Source organism: Pezoporus occidentalis, unplaced genomic scaffold (genome assembly GCF_034315485.1).
Source record: "Pezoporus occidentalis ecotype Australia unplaced genomic scaffold, CSIRO_AGI_Poc_V1 ctg28, whole genome shotgun sequence".
Taxonomy (NCBI): domain Eukaryota; kingdom Metazoa; phylum Chordata; class Aves; order Psittaciformes; family Psittacidae; genus Pezoporus; species Pezoporus occidentalis.
In genome coordinates this window covers 1,044,693-1,069,071 of record NW_026914718.1, presented here as the reverse complement: position 1 = coordinate 1,069,071, position 24,379 = coordinate 1,044,693, and the positions used below count along the sequence as shown (strand labels likewise).

The window sequence follows — 24,379 nt, the reverse complement described above, 5'->3', positions numbered from 1 at the left end:
GTATACAACTTTTGAATCTGTGAATTTGGTATAATTTCACTGATAATAATAAAACATTGTTTTTATATGTATTTTTATTAAAAGCATCTTCAGATCCTAGCAGTAGATCCAGTAATATGTGAACACATAGACCAACTACAGCCATTGACCCGCTCCAAAAGCTTACAATGCCATTATTTCTTTGTTACTTCTTTAATAGGTCTGAGTTGTAGGCACATTGCTCTTGTTCATTTTATCACTAAATAGACAGTGAGCAGAAATTAATTGTCCCCTGTCTCTTTCTGCGTTCTTTGATCTGTTCAGTGAGTTTTATACATAGAAAAAAGTAGTAGTGATGCTTCCAGTAACACCAGAAATGCACATTTTCTGCCAAATTGGAGAAGCTTGTCATCAAATTTTTATTGGCAATTGGCTGAGGACAATTTGTGGCCCAGTCCAATATCCCTGAAAACTATCAGAAGGATTTCCTTGGATTTCACTGGGATTTGGGTTGTGTCCACCTTGATGCATGCAGTTCTATTTCCCAACTTTCTGGTCAAGCTCTGAAACTTCTGTTTGGGTGACCTTGTTGTAGACCCAGCAAGGAGTCAGTTCTGCCCCACTGTACCCAGAAGTCCCTCATGTTTCATTTGGGATAGTAATGTGTTGCACTGTGGCAGAATACCCTCCTGCACCACTGTTCTGTGCAGCTGTTAGCTTGAAACGATTAACAGATATGAGCCCTCTGAAGTGATGCCTTTCTGGCATGTCAGAGTCTGTCAATAGCAAGCACAATATTTCACATCAGTTTGCACGTTTTCTCTTTCAGATAATAGTAATAATTGAAGTCTTTCGTTCTTTATATAAGGAGATAAGTATCAGAGATCTTCAGACTTCACTGTCTTGGGAGCTAATTTCAAAGTGTTCCTATGCTACGTTTATCTTTAAATGATTTTTTAATTATTATTCTCTGCTGAGATTACAAACTGGTGTTCAGTTGAATTTCTGGCTAGGTATTTCCAAACATTTTCCATTTGCATCAGCTAGAATGCTGTTTTATCCAGCCTGTAAAATGCAGTTTTGTAGCTGCTTCCCACTGTGGCAAGTCACACTCCCTTATCTTCACTAAACCACGCGCAAGTTCTCCCTTGCTTTCTCTAGGTGAGACTGAGAGCCAAAAGCTTCAGCTTGTTGAGGCTGAATCTGCATTCCTTATGTAGCCAGAAGGCCTGCAGATATCGCCAGGGGTATAGCATGCTTATGAAGGTCAGGAAGTGAGCTTCTGTAGCCAAGCTCTGTTTGGGTTACAGTGATGTCCCGTGTCAGTACTGAACTGAGTATTGCACAACACTGTACCTGAGAGGAGGTCGTGCGCCTAAATCTCTTTCACACTTTTGCCTGTAATTTATCTGTAAGGCAAAAGGAAGTACTTGGGAGTCACTGTTAGAAGGGAAACAGTGTATGACCTGTGCCATTTCAGTGCTTTGAGGAGTCTGAACAAATTAGTAAGTAGCGTGAATCATTTTCATGTGTTGAATTCCTGCTTGTAGCAGAAACAAAGCGTTTTCTTTACATCAGCAAGTCCGGATTCTGTATGTGTTCTGCCCAGGCAGGAGGACTATTTAGCCATAATGTTCTTTCAAGTTAAAGTTTTGTATTACAGTGAAAATCGACATTTTTTAATTTGTGATAAACCTGTATTATAATGCCTTATTTATTTTTAATCTTGTACAGTGTTACAAAACAACAGAAAACATTGGCCTTTCATGTATTATTCACTTTAAAAGATGTATTGTATTATGAGATTTTGTAAATAGTTTTAGCTCGGACAGGTAATTGCATGTACACTTGTATAAAAAGAAGCAAAAAGGCACACTTTTAAGAAATGTTAACAATTTTTTGTAAGAAACATTTTACATGTGCATGGAGATTATAAATCCTTTGGAAATGGGTGTCCTTTTGCTTTTCCTTGCAATCTACTGCATGCCACTCATGCCTGACTTCAGTAAAACAAAACAAAACAGTAAACCAGTAAGTTTTCCTAAATGTTTTTGACATATCACTACTGGCACAAAGTTAGATCCACTAGTTGCATGTGCGTTCAGCAAAGCAAAATCAAAACGCAAATGGCAAATAAAGAAGAAATATCATGTCATGGTTGTGATCTGCCAACCTCGGTGTTCCAAGGTCCATAATACAGTATATGAAAAGTGTTATCAACATCTATGCTGTCTTCATAAGGTACCTTCTGGTCATTAGAAGCAATAAACTCTACTTACTGTAATATGAAAAGCAAGCAGATATTCTAGTTCATAATGGTGTAATATCTGACATTCAATGGGTATTCTCTAATACTGCTTTGATGTAGTATTGTCATCAAGAAGGACCAAGTGTCAAATTCGTTATTGCTGTATGCAGGTGCAACACTATGGAAGGTAAAGGAGATGAATTTGGCCCATAATGTTACCCAGAGTACATTTCTAATGTGGTAGTAAGTTATTGTATATGAAAAGTACACAATGCAAACAGATTGTTTTCTAGGTGCATACATATGTATATATATGTATGTATATATATAAAAATTAATTTTGTTGCCTTATTTTTGTTAGCTTTTTTGACTGAAGTTTCCAACTAACTTGTACTGCTAAGCAGAAAGTATTTAACACAACTATTAGGAGAAGGTTCACTGGGTTCTCTGGCTTTAAACCGTCTGGGTTCTGTGCTGATGCTAGTCCTACTCCCACTAATGCCCACGCTTACAGGGATGCCTCCTTTAGGCATCACAGCCTAACCCACAGCATGAGGCCCACATCAGTTAGTGACACAGGAATAAGAAATCAATATCCACTCCTCTAGCTGACTTTCCCCATATTGTTGCTGAACAAAACTTTCAATTCTGGAGGTATTTTTCATGCATCATTGTTAAAGTTGTCATCTCTGTGTCAGTACAGCTTGGGCTACTTCCCAAATTACTTCTGTAATTAGGGTATGATAAATGAGGAGTATTGTAGGAGCATAACACTGCGGTTGGTGCCAGAGGAAAAAGGGTGTGCACTATGAATACTTTCTACTGTGGATTAGTAAGGACTCCTTATATTTTACAGTTTGAGCTAGTTTTATAGTAGGACTTAGAAATCCATTAGTTTGTTTCATCTGGTGACTGTAGGGTTAACTAAGTTTAACTTGCTTCTGCAAGTACTTCTGTCATCGTAAGTTAAGATGTAGATTCATACAACTTATTCCAGTTGCCTGGTTACAAGAACTACTATGTTGTGCTGATGATGGGCTTCATACAGAAGTTAGGGGTTTCTAACAGTCATAAAATAACTCATCTCAAATCTGGTGGGTTTTACACCTCAGTGTGGCATATTTGTTGTGACTAACAACAGTGTGGACTCTGCTGCTCTACCCTACCCATGTTTATGATTGGCTTTTTCCAGAACTCTGTGTAGGCCTTTTTTAGCTCTTTGTTCCTTTTACTCCCATCTCTCGCTGAGTTTTCAGGCCAAAACTAAATCATCAATAAATATTGAATGCAAAAAAAGTACATATAAGGGGGTCCTGGCTGTTGCTTTTTAATTACTCTTGGATGGCCTGATGTGAGGTATAATCTGATCAGTGCAAGGACAAAAACAGGAAAAGAAATTAAAGCACAAAGTTAGCAAGAGTACAAAACAACAGGAAAAAAAACCCTGTGAGATAGCAGTTGCTGAAAGAAAAAGTTGAGAAGCCAGTATACTCCTTCTGAAGTCAGTGGTAAACCTCTTAGTGACATGGGACAGGTCTTGAGCTGGCAGAGTGCTCAACTAGATTCCTAGTGCAACAAAAACAAGGCTTGTGTTTAACTGCACGGTCAGATCCATTTCTGAGTTCTTGTGTCTGTTCACATTCAGGAGAGTGTTCAAGATTCTTGGTGAGAAGGAGTTGGTAGAAATAGTTGGGGTTGTCACCTTTAACGCCTATGTCCTGATCATGAGGAAGCACCTTGAAATTTGAATTAGCATTGGTTAATATACGTAGCCTGTGTGCTGAAAGGACTTGGTTTTGCCTGTGCCTTACTGCATGCTGGAGGATCTGCTTCTTTATATTATGATCCCCGTTTTATGCCTTCTGTGGCATCAGACATGTCACACCTGCATAAAACTGAAGGAACAAACAGTGCTGCATCACTGTGAAGCTTTTTTACGACTTCCTTTCCTACTTTGGTTTACTACTAGCACAGCTGTGTGGGTGCAAGGTGTGCTCCAAGTGTTTATGGAGGGGGAGGCCATACACAGGTATATGTGGGTCTAAGCTAAATAAGGACAGATTTCTTTGAAAGCTGAGCACATATAGCTGAGATGTGCAGAAAGTCTGCCCAGGTGGTTTATGGAGCTCCTTTGATGGCTGCCCTCCTCTTCAGAGCAGGCTTACACAGCACATTGGTTAAATACAGGCAGAACTCTTACCTGCAGCTTGTGAATGCCCTGCCACATTTGCTAGGCATAGATTAGCCTGCTGGTGGTGAAACAGCTGCCAGTTCTTGTTGTGGGCAAGGCTAAGGTGTGCTTTAGTTACTCCAGTTGTGCACACTCGTGTCTTACTTTCAAGTGCCTGACCTGCTGCTTTAATTCTAGACCCATCAATGGTGGCATCAGTTCTAAATAACGTAAGTTATTTAGGTGATTTCTCATGTCTTTACTGCTTAGTGTGCATGGGTGCAAAGGCTTTCTGTTCTTATGTTCAAATTCGAGTGATACATTGAGAATTTTCAGTGAAACATAGATGAATGACCTGGGCCATCATAAAATTGCTTCATGATAATCACATTTATCAATTGTTACAGTAGAAATCCTTCTTTACTTGGAATCCCTGCTTTTTTTTTACAGTAACCTTCCGAGGGTTCACTTAAGCGATTGTGTAACCTGCTCCCATTTGCATGTGCAATTGTCTGCACAAATTTGGACTTAGGCAAAGCAAATGCTGAGTTTCTTTTCTGTGTTCCAGCAGCTGGTTATTACAGAGGTAGCTTTGGGATATGTTACAGAATACAGGAGGAACGGAAGGAATGCTTTCAGAATTGCTGGTCTAAAAAACAGACTTCAAGAGCAGTTACTGTTTCTAGCATAACTTAACCCAACACAGAGAATTCTAGAGCAGTGATCCTGTTTAGGTGTAGTTCTGACAGAGGTTAAAAACGCTCCTCTTGGAGGTTCTTTTCCCATAATATATTTATTGTGCAGATTGGTCTGTGTGCAATTTCACAGTCTGGGGCAGATTCAGGCAAATTTGACCCATCTGCTAAAATCCCTGACACTAAACGTTTTTGCTGCAAGGTCTGTCTGGATTTTATCCTACTGATTAGTCCTTGTACACTTCGCTGTCAGGAGCAAATTTTCTGGTATATGTCCATAGGTTCTGCTTGGAAATGAGATGTTAAGTGTTTGTCTGATCTGTGCATTGAGAAGATTCAGAAGTGTATGATTCCCTCTTTTTATAATGGAACATTCAGCAGCCAAAGGTAGGAAGCAAAAAAACACATGGAGTGTGTGTTCTACAATCAAAATTGGTCTGCCTACACATGATGGCACAGTGTCTATTGTAGGTTTACCCGTTATTTTAAGCATCCTAGAAACAATTAAATGTAATATATGTCATAGCACTAAGAGGAGAAGGAGCTAGGAATGCCTGCCTGCCTCTTAACACCACATGATTCTTTTTTTGGATGTAAAAATGTGACCTGCAGCTCATAAAACACCGCTCCTTATGAGACTGGTGCCCTTGCTGCCCTTAACTCCCTTCAGTTGTGCGGTGCCATCACGTTTTTGTTGCAGGCGGTTACTGTCCACTCAGGCCTGCTTACCGTCTCCCTCTGTAGGTCCAGCACATGATTGTCAAATGCTTCTTTTTTAAAAGGAAAATATAGTTTCAAAAAGCAGATTTTTCACATAACTGGGGGGGGTGGTGTTTTGTTTTTTTTTTTTGGGGGGGGGGGGGGAAAGTTTTGTCATAATCTGTTTAGGAAGCAGTACATGTGACAGGAAACCTGAAAGGGTGAATAAACATATGCTGTGGTGGGAGTGCAGGCACCAGCAACTGGCAGCAAGCTGGGTAGCAAGGCTTAGCCCTGCTAGTTGTAGGCGGAGCGCAGCGTCTTTGGTCATGTTCCCAAAGGAGAGACGGAGATAAGCAAAAGCAGGTTAGCCTAACTCATGTTCCCTAGCAGTTTACTAAACACATCCAAACCCATTTCAAGGGCAGTCATGTTGTCTGTGTCTGGATGCCACTCTGTATTAAAAAGATAGGAGCATGCAAAGATAGTCTTGGGGATTTGTAGACTGGTTGATGTATTCATGAAGAAGACCATGCAGAAGGGTTCTTAGCAGCTGCTTAGCTTGCAGATACTTGCAGCAAATTCTGTGTTACTTCCAAACTAACTTGAATATTCAGCTTACACTTTGGAAAAAGAATGTATTTGCATCAGGTAGAGATATTCCATTCCTTAAAGTATTCTCCCTAATTAATTGGCAGACAAGGTTTCAGAAGTTACTTTAGTCTGATTTAGGCCGGTCAATAGAAATACTGACTTCAATGGTAACTGAATTGCTAGATCAGGCCTTATTTAATGTCTGTTCCTCTCCCACTGATGTCAAGTGGATGTTGCCAGTGACTTCAAAGGGACCGGGAGGAGGTCTGTTGTATCACAATAGAAACACCTACATAGGTAAATAAAATGAATAGTCCGAACGTTAAGGGATGAACTAGTAAGTCAAGATGTTATTTTTCCAACTATTGTAGCCCACTGAACCTATAAATAATTTTTATATCTATATAGTTATACATTATATATATATGTATGTATATACATAGTACGATACAATAACTTAACACTGGGTAACTTCTAATGATAGATTTGCATTAATAATACGGGTCTCTTTTTATGTAAATAGACTATTGTAGAGTATCTTCCAGTCTTTTTCAGGATTGTTAAATTGAGAAGAGCAATTGAATATTTGTCCTATTTTTATGTTAAAAAGTGAATGGACTGAAATGTTAAATGTGAATGTAAATTTCTTATTGCAACTTTTATACTGAGTGTTTGCACTATTATAATTTCTGGAATCTAATTAAAAATAAAGGAAAAAATTGCTTGAATAAACAGCTGTTTGGGATTGTTGTTTTGGTTCAAATCGAGTTGCGTTCATTATTCTATACCAAGCTGCTTTTCACAGGGTCCAACTACAGCTTCTCTGTGTTCAGGCTAAGAACATGCATCTACAAATGCTGCAATCTTACTTTCACAATTGCTATGAACTAAAGAACCTCATGGGAACAATTCAGTTCCCTTGTGAGTCTTGTTGATTTTCTGCATTGACCACAGTGAAACCCAGCATGGGCCAAGTGCTCCATCCATTGTGCAAGCAGAGGAAAGTAAACATGTGCAAATACTGGCAAAGTACTAGCCACATAGACCAGAAGATGGGGAAGGGAAGTTCATCTCTCCTTTTCCACAAGCCAAGAAATAACTGGCCGACTTCAGCCAAGTGTAGACCGTGTAGGCAGTTTATGTTGTGTAAAGTACAGAACCAACTAAGCGCAAAATTGAATAGGTTAACTTAAACTGGTTTGAAAATTAATAAAGTTATATCAGGTAAAATGACCCTCAAGAGACTCTGTAAGCTTGGGCGCAGAACCAAAGTAATTGGATTGTACCACTTCCAAATCACAGCAGATTCCCATCTGGACAGCTCAGAGCTAAAGCAGAGGCGCTCAGGTCCATCACGCCTGTCCATGCAGATATGCCCTGAGATAACTTGGAAATACAGAGTCCCTTGTGATAGAAAACAGCCTGGGCTCAGATGCAAGAGGTTTTTATTCCAAATGCTAGACTAAGTGTCCCCAGCTGTTTCTTTTGCAGGTTAGAGAGCAGAGTGGGGGTTGTACGAAATCACTGTGATGACAGTGAGTGAGATGCAACTGTTCTTGGTTTGCCCTTACACCAGTAAGAGGAAGTGTTTGAGGCCTCATGGAGACATTTGTTGTTTACTCCTTCCCCTCTGGAAGACAGCGTGCCAGAAGTTCATAAGTGTCATTCACAATAGCTCTACTAAAGTCAAAAGGACATGAATAAACTGGAAATCTGGCCTTCATCTTTCATTGGACCTGTTCTGCCACATGGGCATTTTAAATCTTCTCTTAATACTAAAATGTGCAACCCTCTGTGTGTTGTTTTGGGGGGTTTTATATACATAAATACACCCAGAGCTATATATATTTGTACATAAAATATGTACACACACACACATATGTTAATGAGATAGCACACAGTCAGGATTAATGACCCAGGTCAGGTACTTGGAAACATTTTTCTGCCATGCCCCATTACACAGCTGAATCACTTCTGAGACAAACTCACACAGTCTGAGAGCTGGTTTTGCTTAAAGAATGAGGTAGTTTCAGTGGTGGGTTGCTTATATCCTCTGGTAGTATTTTTGGACAAGAACACCAGTTCCAGTTGTGGGTGGTTTATGCTATAGACATGCAGTCCCTGGGTGAGAAATTCCAGAGAGACTGCATGTCTATAGCATAAACCACCCACAACTGGAACTGGTGTTCTTGTCCAAAAATATATACCAGAGGATAGTGTAGGTTTGAAGTAGGGGGAAGGAGAGAATGCAAAATGAGAACATTGTGTACATTGTGCAGGCATTATTGGTGCGTTGCCATTGTGTCTGTGTGACATTTCCAGTTCTGCAGCCATTCCCCAGGGCAGTGGGTCACCTCATGCACTGCTCCTGCTGGTGGAACATGATGTTCAGTGGAAGGAAACAGTTACACAGGTAGCAGGCATGGACCATATTCTTGGTCAGATCGGTCTGCATGGGGAAAAAGCCGTAGCTGGAAAGTGAGCCACACAGTGGAAATTGCCTGTGACAATTCGATCATTAAACCCACTGAGCTGTGGAAACAGCATCTCAGGATGGAGATCTAGAGGTATAGCCAGGCTACTTAGGAGTCTTGATCTAATCCTAAACACCCAGTCCTGTGCAGATTATTTCTGCTGTCAATCACAGCAGTAGTTTCTGTAGGTTTTCAGGGTCAAGGCTCAGAGAAGAGAAACTGGCTTTTTAAATAACATCAACATGAGCCTCCTAGGCCTATGTTGTTTCTATACCTATAACCAGACATTGGCCCACTATTATTAGATTTAGCCACAGCTAGCTAGGGATGAAGAAATAGAATGAGCTAGTGATGAAGAAGTAGTCATGATTATTATGAGTATTTACCTTTCCATTTACTAGGCTTAGTTTGAAGATGCCAGTGATGGCTTTCATAGAGACAGTGTAACATATCAATTAACTCCGCCACCACAGATGAAGCACATGAGCTGCCCTATCCCAAATGCTTCAGTAAGTCAGTGGGACTCCAATGACTTCATTAGCTTTCCCTCATCTCAGACCACCTGGGGATTTGTCTGTGCAATTCTAATACAAGAAAGAGCCATTGATAGTCATCTGGCCTGACCTCCTGCACAGGACTACACTCAGTCTGGCCACGCTACTGCACTGCACAAACACAGCATTTTTTAGTTTATTATTAGATGTAATAAAGTAAAACAAATCCATCATTTTCTGGTCGCTGAGAGATTTGAAGTTAGACATTTGTTTGGCGTTGGCCAAACTGTGCTCATACTGTTGCCAAAGGTCATGAAAGCACCACCGACTGTTTTCCCCAAAACTCTATAGTTACTTTGTATGTTTATTGAACTTTGGCAATAGTATTATGTGCTCCTCAGCAGCACTGCCAACATAATTAGAAAGGAGCAGTCGTATCAGAAAAGACACAGCAAGTTACTGAGGAAAGGTCCCAGTTGAATATTAACTCAGATTGACTTCTGGGGTATAGAAACACGTAGCAAGTGTATAGAACACTGTCTGGTGGATAAACAACATGCAGCTAGAAAGCACTGGCACTCTGGTAAGACTGGAGAGGACAAGCTCATAACAAAGAGGAGTCATTGACGTAATTACAAAGGCAGGTGATGGCACATTGATTTTGTCAAGGTCAGTGACCTCTACTGCTATTAAAGTGTACCTAGTTTCTTACTACTGAGGTAATTAGACTTTTGAAGTCAAATATTAATCCACCAGGCTGGATGAAGAAGATGCTTTTCTCAATTTGGCATTCCCCACAATGGTTTTAGAGTGGCTACCTGTGTATTATAGCCTTGCTTAACCATGAGAGCCAACACTTTTTAATGCCTTAAGGTTTTGTAATTGGCCTTAAGGTACATCATTAAATAAGTACAAACTGATCCTCCCCTCACACAGACACCAAGCACTGCAGCTGAGGGCAAAGCCGGTGCATACTGAGAGAGAATGTGGCACTGAATGTGCCTATAAGGGATAAAGGTGTGTTCCTCATGGCTTTTTGTACTCAGTCTTACTGTTAGGTTAAAGCAGAGGAGAATTTGGCTGTTACAACTTTCAACTCCCTGCAATTGGTGGATCTAGGTGAAAGTTTTATAACATTAGCATCTAAATTAAAACCATGTAAGAATATTTGCCATGGTTCAGAGACAAAGAGCCAAGTCCCGCTGTTCCTCAAACCCTCCCTGAAATGAATCCTATGGAAGGTCATTTAGACATTCTGAGAAGCCATGAAACCCAGTTAGCATACCAAGATTGTGGTTTTAAGTGCACTGAATCAGAGCTGTTGTCCAGCTGGACAGATCCAGTCACAGCAGAGCTGCACTACCCAAAATCCATAGAAATATATAACCCAAAGCACATGTCATGACTCAGTATAGAGTCAGTCCAGAGCCATTTTTCCTGACAGGTTGTGAAACCCCAAACCATCTGTCCAGGATTCCCTAAAGCCTTCTTCCCAGCTCTATGACAGGAGTTGGAGCAGGAATTATACCACTCTTAGGTCTGTTCCTGGACACTCTAGCCAAAGACACAGACCTTGCCTCTGGCCAGAAGCAAGGTCATTGCCACGCTGAAAAATGGGACGTTCCAGCAGTTGCAAAGGGAGCCACTTCCACATTGCCACCGTAATAATGCTGTATTTTTCTCCAATGATTGGAATATCTTAATTCTGCTGAATTTGTTACCAGCTATGAGGAAAGTCTCCCAAAAGGCAAAAACTTCAAAGCTGCTGGAGAGCAAGTTCAGGCAATGAAAAGCGTTCTATCAGACCACACCGGATTCATAAATCCTTGTTTGCTGAAGGTTCCAGCAAGAGTTGGAAGGCAACTCCTGTGAGGAGCAGCTGAGGCCCTCAGTTTGTCTGGTTTAGAGAGAAGGAGGCTGAGGGGTGACCTCATTGCTCTACAGCTTCCTGAAGAGGGGTAGTGGAGGGGGAGCTGCTGAGCTCTTTTCTCTGGGATCCAGTAACAGGACTCATGGGAATGGTTCAAAGCTGCACCAGGGCAGGTTCAGACTTGACATGAGGAGCATTTCTTTACCAAGAAGGTGGTCAAACCCTGGAACAGGCTTCCAGGAGAGGTGGCCAATGCCCCAAGCCTGTCAGTGTTTAAGAGGCATTTGCTTTATAGCATGCTTTAGCTTTTGGGCAGCACTGAAGTGGTCAGGCAGTTGGGTGAGACAATCATTGTAGGTCCCTTCCAACTGAAAAAATAATAATCCTCTCCTCTCCTCTCCTCTCCTCTCCTCAAGTGTCTTCAAAGCACATATATAAAATGACTGTCAGCATCTCGGGATTCTGAGTAGTGTCTATGCATGTAATTCTTACTGCAATAAGTGGAAATAAAGTGTTAAGGTACTTTGAAAAGTCTCACTTGTCTCTGTGCAGGTTTATGTACCTAAAGAGGCTAAGACCATGGGAAATGTTGGACTGTTTCCATTTCCATGTCTTTCAGCTTATAATTCACTAGAAGAGAGGCTGTGTTCCTTCTGGACACCCCCTGTACCATAATGATGGAAAGACCAAGGGGGACACTATTCTGCAGAGGATAGTTCATGACGAGGCTCCCTGCTGGTTCCAGCCTTCACGTCGATAAATGAGATGTTTCAGCCTGATCAAAGCACTCCCATTTGACTTGCTCATACACAAAACTCACAAACAGGAAGAACAGGTTATGGGAACTTGGATCAAATTTGCATTTTAATGGATTTTCATCCAGAAACAACTCATAATCTGGGCCTAAATCTTCTAAATCAATTAGGAAATACAGTTTAATTTCCTTTCCTTTTTGTTTGGGTTTTGTCTTGCCAATTCCTTTAATCTTTCCTCTAATTTATTCTTTCCACATGGCTCTAAATTTAGGAAAGCATTTTCACCTTTGTGTCCCTCTCTTCATTTCTTCTTCTTTTTACTCCCCACCACCATTTGTATTCTTCTTCTGGCTCTTGCTTCTTCCTTCCAATTCCCAAAACAAGAACATATGGCTGGTTCAGCATCATGGTTCCCTTCAGGAGAACTGTTTGGCTGTATCATCAGAGTGGGAAATGAATAGAGCAGCAATTGAAGAAGCAGAGTCTCTTAGATCAGACCAGAAGACTAAGGGGAATAGGTGTCCCTTCATGTCCCTATGTAAGTATGTATGCTGTTCCTTGGTAAACTGAAAGAAATCCAGTTTTGCCCTCTTCCAGATGAGGCCTCCTCAAAGTCCCATTGTCTCTGGAGTGAATTTGTGCATTTGAAATGGAATGAAAGGGCTGATATTGGAACAAAACACTGCTGGGTTTGTTCCCCCCACTTCCATTAGTTTTGGAAGTAAAAAACATTACGGAATAATATTCCCCATGAGGGAATGTGGTAAAAAAATATAAATGATTTCCTATGTGGGTTTTGTATTTTTGGAACAAATTTAGAAAGGGAGATGAAGTTATCTCCTAAAATGAGATCCACAGAAGAGTCTTTCAAGCCATAATCATAAAGCTGTGGGAGGTTTGACATAATATACATGGAGATGCATAATAATATTGGTAGAATTGTGTTCCATCTTATCTTGCATCACAAGCAAAGGAAAGGAAGGTGTGTGAGCAGAGACCAAACAGCTGGATCCAAACTTATGGAGACCTGTATTGGGTATACAATCCTGATGTTGGTCATAGCAAGTAATGTAATTTTAGTGAAGTAATGGTTCATAATGAATAAATAGGTGTGACTACAGGACACAGTACGTGCCATTCTTTGAAAGGTGCAAGAAGACTTCAAGGTGCCACTCATGCCAGAGCTTGGGCGTTTCAGGTCCAGGCTATAGATACACCACAACCAATATAATATCATCGGTGCAGCTGGTCCTATCTGTCATAACAGCATCCTTTCTGTATGATGTCTGCATTGTTATGTTCTAATTGTTCTCTGTAACATCCTGCCACCATTTCATAAAAAGCTAAACCGTGGCTAGCCACAAGAACCACTTACAAATCTCCTAGTTTATATCTTGAGAATGTTCATCATGGAACTAGAGGAAATGGCAAGTAATGGCTTTGCAGGAAACGGGAATGTTGATTTTTAAGAGATGTGTGGGCAAAGGCCATGGAAGGTAGGCATAAAGATGCTGCAGCTACAGACAGCACTGGTGGACTATGAGGTGCTACAAAAAGGATACACTAGGAAGTGAGGGCAAGCATGGTGAGGAAGGCAAAGCACAAGGTGGACGACAAGGCCAGGAGTTCTTGAGGAGGTCCAGTGACACCAAGTTGGCTGGGAGTGTTGATCAGCTGAGAGACAGGAATGTTCCGCAGAGGGATCTGGAAGAGGCAAAGTGCAAGGTCCTGCATTTGGGCCACAACCACCCCATGCACCACTCCTGGGGAAGAGTGGCTGGAAAGCTGCTCATGGAAATGGACCTGGGGGTGCTGGCTGACAGAGCTGAACATGAGCAGCTTGTGCCCAGGCAGCCAAGAAGCCACGAGCACCCTGGCCTGTATCAGCATCAGCGTGGCATCAGTGATTGTCCCCCTGTTTTGGGCACTGGTGAGGCTGCACCTTGAATCCTGTGGAGAATGGAGCCAGGAGGTGCCTGGTCACTAATCACAAGGAACAAGGGACAGGACAAGAGGAAATGGCCTCAAGCTGCACCAGGGGGGTTTAGATGGAGTTTATTCCTCCTTGAGAGGGTGGTCAGGTGTTGGATCAGGGTCCTGGAAGTGTTTACACACCATGTAGAAGAGGCCCTCAGTGCCATGGGTTAGTGGTGGCCTTGGCAGTGCTGGAGAACAGTTGGACTTGATCATCTTAAAGGTCTTTTCCAACCTGGCTGATTCTGTGATTCTATGAGATGATGTCAGTTTCATTCAGACCCATCACAAAGGTGGGTCTCACATAGCTTCATGCTGTGCAGCGTGGTTTGCATCACTGCCCCACTGCGAGAGACTGTATTAAGTCCCACTGACACAGCAGGACAGTGCAAACATTGCGACACTCAGTCAAGACATCACTCTGCTCTGTGCTATATACAGAGCTGGCTCGCCAAGCCCTGCGAGGTACAGTATGGCTGACCTGGTGGGTTTGCTCACCACGCCACAAGGCCACTAGTTTGAAAATTAACTACTCGCATTCAAAATGAGGTAAGGGCTGGTCTACCCTCTTCTGTGTTTATAAAGGACTGAGAATTTTGTCTCTTTTTTTTTTCTCTTGCCCAGCCACATGTATCTCAAAATAGTTTTTGTTGAGTTCTCAAAATATTCCTGTAGGAACCTCCCCTGGGAGTTCAGGAAATAAATAGCTTATCCTGGACAGACTATTTATTTCCAAGATGTTTACTCGTGCAATCCATGTGATTGTAAAGTGCCTCCATTTCTCAAGCTCTCTTTCAGTTCCTTAGGGGCACATAATTTAAACGTAGCAACTTTCCCCATATACTGCCAGACTGTTATTCCTAAATATTGAACTGGTAGCTCCAATTCTCTATTCATACTGCAATTATTAATGCAGCAATAGAGGGTGGTTTATGATTAGGTTTGAAATGCTCAGACTCCCTGGAACCACAGGTTCAAATCCCGGCGAGATCAGCCCTTCACCCCTCTGTCTGCGCCAGAGGCTCTCTACAACCTCAGGTCACCCGCATAAAGCCCTGCCATTAGGTCTGTCTGATCAGATCAGCTTAGATTTTGAATAAAGGTCCACAGGTCATGCTTAGTCCAAAGGGGCTACCCCAGTATTTGAGCACATGCTTCCTCAGTGAGTAGTGTGATAGCAGCTATGCACTGCCACCCACCACAGAGCTGGCTTACAATTCAGCTTGCCTGGTGCAGTCCAGCTGCTTTTCCTCTGCTGACAAAAGCTACATTCCTCCACCTGAACCATGCCATTTTGGACCAGTGCAGTTCCCATCTAAGAGCTGGTATTTTGAAACCGATTGCTTCAAAATAAACTGCTTCCGCTTCCACAGTTGTGAGCTGCAAACACCATGGAAGTCAGACTGCAGTAAAATAACCTTCCGTTTATTCTCACTCCTCTTCAACAGAAGAGTTTTTTTCAGGGCAGATTTAGTATTTGTTTTCTCATTTGTTTTTGGGGGCAGGAGAAGCAGTGAGAAAATAAAATCAGGACGGCAACAGATATACTCCATCACCACCCATCCATCCATCAACATACATCTCTCTTCCAACAGATCCTCAGCCTGCCTTTAGCAGCCATGTGAGGCCAATTAACCACTTGATGTATTTCAGTCATTGACAATGGGCAGCAAGCAGCAGAGATTAAACAGCAATAAACATAGCACATAAATAAGTGGACCAGCCCATTTTTTCCTATGATAACTTCATCATGTGTTTCTATTTAGTGATTTATTCAGTTAGCAGCTGAAAATCCTGAAAAGATGCTAAATGTGCGACTTAGAAGTCTCTGCAGAAAAGGATGATGGGAGGCTCACAGGGCTATAAGAGGTGAAGTAGCAGCTTAAGCCAAATCACCTGGGGTGTGGAGGAAGGTGTCAGAGCCTGGTAGATCTGGTAAGCTTGTTTTCTTTTGTAACTTTATGAAGTTACTGCAAGATGCATTCTCCACATAGATTCTGGTATTGTTTAGTAATTGATCTTTCTCTGATGTTTTTTAGACCTCTTCCCTCCTTTATCTAAAATGGCTTTATAAAAACAACAGATTAGAGCAAGTTTACTGCTTGTATAGAAATGCATCTCTAAAGCACAGAGAAATGTGAAAGGAAAAAAAAGCCAGCTTCTTCTGTTATCCTCAGAAGTCTTGGCTGAAAGCATTCTTTAAGAACTAGCTTTAAATAGAAAAATAGCTTTTAATTGACCATCTAAACTTTGATGAGTAAGGGGATGGCATCAGAACGTATAGCTGAGAATGGGCTTGGAGGAGGGTAGTTATAAACTCCTTCTTATTCGCTCTCTGAGTTCAGTTGTGCAGGCTGTCTGCCAGTAAGTTTCTATGATAAAGACTAAAGGAAGTCGATCTGGCTGAACAGGAAAGGAAAAAGCAGCTTGTGTAAGCTGCTTATAATGTGTCACACAAGCTAGCACTGCTAAAGAGTGAGGGGAGAAATGTGTATCCAAGTACAAGTGATAATGGTGGTTCCCCTTCACCCCCAGGAGAAGAAAACCACAAAGCACCTGACTTTTCCTGTACAGAAGAGTCAATGCTCTACCTCTTGCCTCCTGTTCCTTAGAAACAAAAAGTGGCTGTGAGACTCTGCTGAACTCAGACTCTACACAGGTGCAAAGCATTGACATTGATTAGAGGGATAGAGAACTGATGCTTTTTGCTTCAGCAGACATATTCTTTTGTACCTCCTTCATTGTTGTCCTGTTGTCCCATTCCCCATCCCAAGGGCTTTGATCTATGGGGCTTAGAATATGGGTGCTTAAAACACACTGCCTTTTTGATGAGCTACATGTGGTCAACCTGCATGAAATACCTGAACTGCTGCATGAAAACAGAATTCAACAGTTACTAGAAGTACTTAACTCCTTGTCTAATTAAGATATTTATCTTAAGTGTACCTTAAACTAAATACATTTCTCTTGGGCTTCTCCATGTCTATGAAGTCAAGTTCCTTGTTGCTGGGTGTTGGTAAATGGGTAGTGGGAAATGCTATGAACAAACCCAACCTTGCCACTGTTGTAAATTCACTTGAAAACAGACCTGCCTAGAACACAGTTGCTTTAGGACTGAAGTTTAGGATCAGCATGACTAAGCCAAATGACAAGTAAGAAGGAATGAGAGGCTTGTGAGCTCCCTCTTAACAAACTAAGAGAAACAAAATGGCAATTGAGTTGAGGTGCTTGCTTGCATCCAGAACTTCTCCGCATGTCTCTCTAGAGCATCTAACATATTGCTATGCTATGGTAACCCCTCTGGCATCTAACAGTTTTCAGCTGAATGCCCTGTGTTAACAGCTGCAACCCCAAAGTATATTTTTTTTGTATACCCAGAAGGAGAAAACACTGTCTTAATGGCAGCCTTCTAATATCTGAAGGGGGCCTACAGGGATGCTGCAGAGGGACTCTTCATCAGGGACTGTAGCAATAGGACAAGGGGTGATGGGTTCAAACCTAAATATGGGAAGTTCAGGTTAGGTATAAGGAAGTTCTTCCCTGTGAGGGTGCTGAGGCGCTGGCACAGGTTGCCCAGGGAAGTGGTAAATGCCCCATCCCTGTTCAAAGCCAGACTGGACCGAACCTTGAGCAACCTGGTCTAGTTTGAGGTGTCCCTGGCCATGGCAGGGGTTTGGAACTGGATGATCTTCAGGTCCTTTCCAACCCAAACCAGTCTGGGATTCTATGTTGCAGTTAAGGTGGTATCTTAAAAAAATCTAGCATATGTGGAGCTCCACATGCAGAGGGCTGGGACAGAAGTGAATGCTGTCAATGTGTCAAGCTGTCTTCCAGTGTTCTGTTTTCAGTATGGCTCCTCCAAGCTCTTGAGCAACGCTGATCTATACAGAGGATAAATCCCATGTAAAGATAATAGGAAAATAGGAACACCTTGGATTTGGTTTTGTGGCAGCTGAAGGCCTCACATGACATCTCTTGCTGTGTGAGCAATGAATTTTCTGATTTTTTTTTTTTTCTTAAGGCAATTAACCTGATTTCAAGATGTCAGAGGAAGAAGAGTCTATTCTGAACACTAAAAGATCTCTGAGAAAGAGATGGGTGAAACACAGCACTCCAGTGGATTCAATGCCTTCAGGATCAATGTCATCTCTTACGGAACTGACAAATCAGTCAATTGATAACCAAAATTCCAGCAAGAGGATTTATGAATCTCCAGTGCCAAAATCAAATCTAAGTAGATCATTAGCTCAAGTATCAATGGCATGTGTTGAGGCGTATATCCCTCATACATCCCCAAAAAGGCTTTCAACAGCGTTTGACTCACAAGAATCAAAGGAAGAGATAAGCCAAAGCTCCCGGGTCGTGTTTTCTAGGAAGAGGCTTTCCACAGTGTTGGCCTCTGGTGAATCGGATGAAGAGCCAAATGACAAGGTCGTGCCAAGCTCGGAAACTCAGGCTTCCACCAAAGCATCCGAGGAGGCTGCAGTAATTCCTGAGAGTGAACCTGCATGGCTTCTTACTGGAATACCAGGGATAAAAGATCTCCCAATAGGAAAAAAAAGAAAGAAGAAAGTTGACAAAGCCCTTGTGGTAATGGCTTTCCCTTTGTTATGGAATAGCTAAGCTCTACAGTTTTTTACTGATGCTGCCTGTATACAAATCCTTCTGGTAATGTGGGCATATTCTAGTTACAGAACATCTCCACAACTTGCCAGTGAGAACATACATTTGTGAATGGAGTCATAACCTGCTAGACTGTGTGGTATCATTCCTAAATCACAGGCTAGATGGGATGCAGTCTTCCAGACTTGTACTTGCTTCAGCTGGTGAGACTGCATGACTAGTTGTGTACACTGGTACAAAAGTACATTTTTAATACATTTTAATACATTGATACATTTTAATACATTAATCTTCTTTCTGTAAAAGAACCTTAAGGGAAGAGTTGGCGATTTGAATTCTCAAGTTTCTTAATATTGGCAAGTTAACTGAAACTGGAGAAACAAATGATCTACTTCTTTCCTTGCTTAATCCAAATCATAGTGCTTTATTAAAAAGAATGCCAGTTCTTGCAAATGGGGTCTTGTTTGCAGTCCTTTGATTAGTGAAGTGTTTCCTGGTGAAAGCCTAGATTAATAGACCTTCTGCAGGGCTTTATTTTTCTGTTTCATAGAGCACAAGAACTCAATTTCCTGGAACTTTCATTGTTGGCAAGGGCCCTGTGGAGAGCCCATAGAAAGGACAGGGAGGCAGCAGGGTTAGATACTGAAGGCTGTCGCATCAGTGAAGCCATGAGAGTCTATTCTGGCTTGGTTTTTCCCCTGTACTGTATTGTTCATGGGTGTGTTGGAAACTCAGGAAAACTTGCCTGCTCTGACAGTAAAGGCTTCTTAGCTTAAGACAAAAGGAAAACTTCAGCAGAAATCCAGCTGGGTTCCTAATGCCTTTGTATATGTTTTGTGCGTGTTTGTGTTTCAAAGCCAGTGACATCTGAATGAATTAGGTTGACTAAATATTTTCTTTTCTGTAACAGAGAAAGAAAGAAAGAGAATGGCTGCTCCGTCAACTTAAAAATATCGAGGAGGCAACTGACCATGAACTGACAATTGAAGAAGCTTGATTGAACTGGCATTGGTGCTATCACATCCAGCTGCTGGGAACAGCTGGTTCCAATAAATCACGCACCTGACTAAAGTACCTGTTAGACTTCTTTCTTTCTTTTCAAAATGTGGTTGGTTGGGTGGGTTTTGCTGGTTGTTTTCTTTCTGCCCCTTGACTCTAGGAGGAGTCAGGTACAAATTAAGCACCTCCACAGGAGAACCAATGTTAACTTATAATGGCTAAAGGCCTGGAACAAAGAAGGGAGGGAGATCTTTGTGTAAGAATCATTCTTCATCCTGCCACACGCTGGCCTGTGTTGTGTTCCATTTTTTTAGGGTTGCTGATGTTCCTTAAGTGACAAAGTCCTAGTGGCCCCATAGAGTGTAAACCTGGTTAGCCAAAGGAGAATCTCCTAAAGAGTAATCAAAGCTGATGCAATGGGGACTGTTTTTGCTGCTAGCTGAGGAGATGAGGAAATAGTGAGAGGCACTAAGGAGGGAGGCCACCCTCGAGAGATTACTAATTAATGACAGTTTGTTTTGAAGTTTTGGCTCAATATGAGCTTGCCCCAGCCCAGGACTGTAAATGCACCTCACTGTTGCGTTGGAGATCTTTAATGTTCAGCTCTGTGCTTTGAGGGGGTGTGTGTTGATCTCGAGCTGCTGCGTGGAGGGGATGAAAGGTGTCTTGACAATTGTATTGGCAAAATGGCAGCTTGGCTCACAGCAGCTCTTTCTGAAGCACTGGTATGAGCAAGTGATGCAAAAAGCATGATGGTCAGTTCCTCCTGCTGACTGACACTTAGTTTTTAGGCAGCTTAACAGTTGTAAGTGATCTATGGGGTGTCAGCTAAAGGGATCCAGAACAGTTTTACCATGTGCACACACTTCTCCCTGCGCTTGTGTGGCTCTAGCACATGTATTTTCCAGGCTATAGTGGGTTTGCAGCTTGTCCCAGGTACTGTCTAATTATCCCAAAGGAGAGAAGTCCTTGAAAATTAAATATGGAGGTAAGGGAAGCTTTTGCATTTCCTTCCTACACACTGAAACTTGTAATATCTCATGTCCAAGGTGGCAGAGAAGCAGAAGCGTGGTCCAAGCCAACACTGAGACAGGCTAACCAATAGCAGCTGTGTTATGCTCAAAGATGTAGGAGTGCAGTTCTGGTTTTATAGCCTGTCTCAGGATTTAAAAGGAATTAGGATGTTTTCGCTAATGATTCCTGAAGTGAAATTCTTTGGTGTTGCTCAGAACAGCCTTATCCTCAGAACCCAGCCTTCTGTGGTAGCTGGGCAGTGGGGCCATGTTGCCCCTCAGGTCACCGACCAAGGCATGCTTGCTTCATTTGCTGTTTAGTTAATGTTCTGGTATTTGTTTGTGTGTGTGTGTTACCCAGGCTGCTTGTCTGGCCTCCGCAGGTTCCTCTGGCAACCAGGGAGCTCCTGGCTGATGTAGATCCCAAGCTGTCTTTGAGATAAAATAGGCATAGTTGCAGATGTGCTGCTATTCCCCTTGAGCTTGCAGGCATTTCATCAGCATCTATGATTTGTGCCAGGGGCTGAACTAAGATCAGGCAAGTGCAAGGTTAGCGTAAAACCCTTCTCTACCCCTGGGAGAAGCACAGATTAGTCTGCCCACAAGACCCAATGCTTAATCTGAATGACCCAGTTCCTCTCTTATTTATTTGTATCTTCCCAGTTAGCCAGTTCCACTTGTCCCTTCTTCAGACTTCTCCATACTGGTCTCAGAAAGTCTTGATACTGCTTCTGCTTTTCTCTTTCCCAGCCATCTCTTGAAGACACTCCTGGCTCCTGCCTAAGCCCATCCAGTTCTTTGGTCTTCAAATGTCTCTAAAGTCCTCTCTATTCTGGTATCTAGTAGCTTCCTTCCTTATAAGACACAAAAGTCTTCTGTCTTCCATGTCTGCTCTTCACTGCTGGATTCCTTGCCCATCTGATCAGATACCCTCCAATACCCGATGCCAGTCTTCTGCCAAAACTCGCACTCAGCTCATACCCTTAAGTGCCTTTGTCTACTTAGGTTGAACCCCTCCATGATTCTGGGCCAAGTGGAAAGGTCATTAAAGGCCAATTGGACCAAGTTCCAGGCCTCTGCAGGCCAGGGGTGTAGCTGCTGGGAAAGGTGCCGCTTGAGGCTACACCAAATGCAAGCAGAATCTGGGAATACGGCAGCTAAACATCTAAGGAGTCTTTGGGTTTGTGCCAAGTGCAACACAAAACTCTCTAAGATTCAGAACGCAGTAATGCTGGGAAAGTTTTACAGGGATCTAGGCTGCTGCCCTGCCAAATTCATGGAACTGGTTGGTACCAGTAAAATCCCAACGACTTTTCTTTGCGGAGGAGAACAAATTGCCCAGAGTGGTAACACAGAATTGACTTTGACTTTGTCTTTACAAGTCCTGAAGCTGCATTAGACAGATGTAAGAAACCTAAGGCTTTAAGGATTGTGGAGACCACTTCTATTTCCTCTTTCTGGAACGTTAAAAAGAAATACAAAAGACTCTATAGCATTTCTCTAGCAGTGATTTAGGTCCTCGGGAATTTGCAAGAGTCACAATATTGCTTTCATAGGCTTTCTTGAGAAAATATGAATAGAATTAATGGGTACTTCAGGAGTTCTCTGAAATATCTGGTACTCTACATCAACAGTATTTTTGTTAATTGCAGTTAGTTGTGGGTTAGAATCCCAAGGGGCTTCAATCGGACCTATGTAGTACCAAACTACAGGCTACCCTTCGTGAATGATGCTACCCTTCGTGAATGATGCTCCCCAAGACAGGTTTCTCTCAAGTTTTTAAAAGCCAGGATGTTAGCGAATGTGAAACTACATGTGTCAAACTACACATACAAAACTAACACTCCTATTACTGAACTTCGTGTGTAAGTATATCCATAGGGACAAAGTGGAAAACACCGAAACAAAAGCCTTAATATTTCCTTTATTGACAGGGTTTGCACTTGCATTTGCTTCTCCAGTAGACTCCCAAGTCTACTAGACTTTAATGAGACAGTTTTGTTATAGATACACATATACTTTGAAAAGAATAGGCTTTGAGAGAGGCATTGGTAGTACGCAGTGTCAGTGTTGTTAATGGTCATCCTCTAGTGGCAACAATGGCAAATAAATGTTTGGTGCAACTCTCTTCATGTGCAAAGTTCCTTTATGCATATTTATATTGCAATATCACCATGGTGTAAAAAAAAAAAAACAACCCCAAACTAACAAAGAGAGCTGTAGAGTCCAACACCTCCAAAACCCAGCCTTCTCTAATTAGTAGTGACCTTAAATATGGATTACAGGGGCTGAGGCTAGAAAAGATTAGGGACTACAGATGCCAGATATTGAGAGGGTAACCCCCCAAGGTATCGTGTTTTGTAAAATAAAAAGCCCTTTTTCCCCTTGGAAGAATGTGGATCAGAGTTGCAACAGGTTCTTGAGCCCTTGCTCCTGTCCTGGCTTTGAAATGCAACCCTGAGCATGTTTACAAGTACTGAGAGTGCTCCTTTACGGCAGTGTTTTTCCTTTAGGAGCTAAGCTATGACCTTGACCCAGGGAACTGTTTTCAGTACACTTGTCTCTGAACGGATATTACACAATCTACCTGCTGATGGTGACTAAGCATGATGTTGGATGGAGAAGAACAAAAACACTACCAAGAACACAGGGAAGAGACAGTGATGTCTTCACCCTGGATTTACGAGCTCGGCCTTGTTCCCACTGAAGCAATGGCAACACTCCTGTTGACAGAGCTGGGAGTGCTCTGCCCAGCTGCAGTGTTTCTGTAGGATGCCAGATTGAAGAGAAAAATGTTTAGCACACATATTTAACATATTTCAGATTTAAATAACAGAACTGGTAATGAAGTTACTTCTTTGCTGACCACAGCTGAACAGTTTTAGGACAGACTAGAAGTGAGAAACTCTTAAATAAAACCAGATTTATTATTTTTGTTCAAAATCACAAGATAGTTACATTCCTGCTACAGACAAACCCCCGAGTAATAAATCACACAGCATGTCACTGACCTGTACTCCAGTGTGTTTTGTTCTATCAGACAGACAAGTGCAGAAGTCCCCCTCAGCTCCATCTGCTATTGTAGTTCACAATGCCTATTAAGATAGCTTATTCGTCAGCACTGCTGACTTATTAGCAATAAATGAGCAGATATACTGAAGGTTTGACTGAGCCTGTTAGCACCTAGAAAAGTTGGATAAATTAAAGCTATTGAGTAATGTTTTAGAAACTAGATCTAGGCATTGATCTTAGAACGCCACCTGAGATGTAGCCTCCCACCCAAAAACCCCAACAAATAATTCACATCTGCTCAGTCCTTGCACTGCTAGGCAGGTACCTAAAGACCCTGTAAAATGAATCTTGGCTTGATAGTGCAGTCAGACCCAAGGGGCATGCAAACCCTATATATACTGGCAGTAGCTCCTGGTTGCCAGCCTCCTGCATCTGCCCATACATATGGTCTCACAGTACTCTACACCAGTCCCACTCCTTCACCCTGAAATGGGATTGTGTGCAGAGATGCTCAGCAGACACCATCAGGCTGGAGGTGTTTCAGTAGCCTTTGGGTGTTCTGCCTTTAGTTTCAGTAGCCTATAGGATAAAAGTCTTGGAAGTGAGAGACTGCGTTACAAATCCCCTTCTCATCTGGGACAGGGCCTTGAAGCCAAGCATCCTAGCTCACAAGGCAGTAATCACCATCTCCAGACTTACTGTGGAGTCAGGGCTTTTGAGTCTTACTTTACGTAACTATTCATTGAAAAAGAAGATTGAACTTGCATCATAGGTCAGTGA

General features: G+C 42.1%; 1 protein-coding gene across 3 annotated transcripts in view; it reads left to right on the top strand.

Moving 5' to 3' along the window:
* Window positions 1–22,000, top strand: part of CCDC201 (coiled-coil domain containing 201) — a 385,512-nt gene extending 363,512 nt beyond the window's left edge. The window contains exons 1-3 of one of the 3 annotated variants that reach the window (XM_062625406.1): window positions 15,865–15,887; window positions 17,974–18,539; window positions 19,486–22,000. In XM_062625406.1, coding sequence (XP_062481390.1) covers window positions 17,994–18,539; window positions 19,486–19,572 — 633 coding nt within the window. In that variant the 5' untranslated portion in view covers window positions 15,865–15,887; window positions 17,974–17,993 and the 3' untranslated portion in view covers window positions 19,573–22,000. Of the gene's footprint in view, window positions 1–15,864; window positions 15,888–17,973; window positions 18,543–19,485 lie in introns of those variants that run through there. The other 2 variants (XM_062625404.1, XM_062625405.1) reach the window with 2 other exon arrangements.
* Window positions 22,001–24,379: the final 2,379 nt, after the last annotated feature.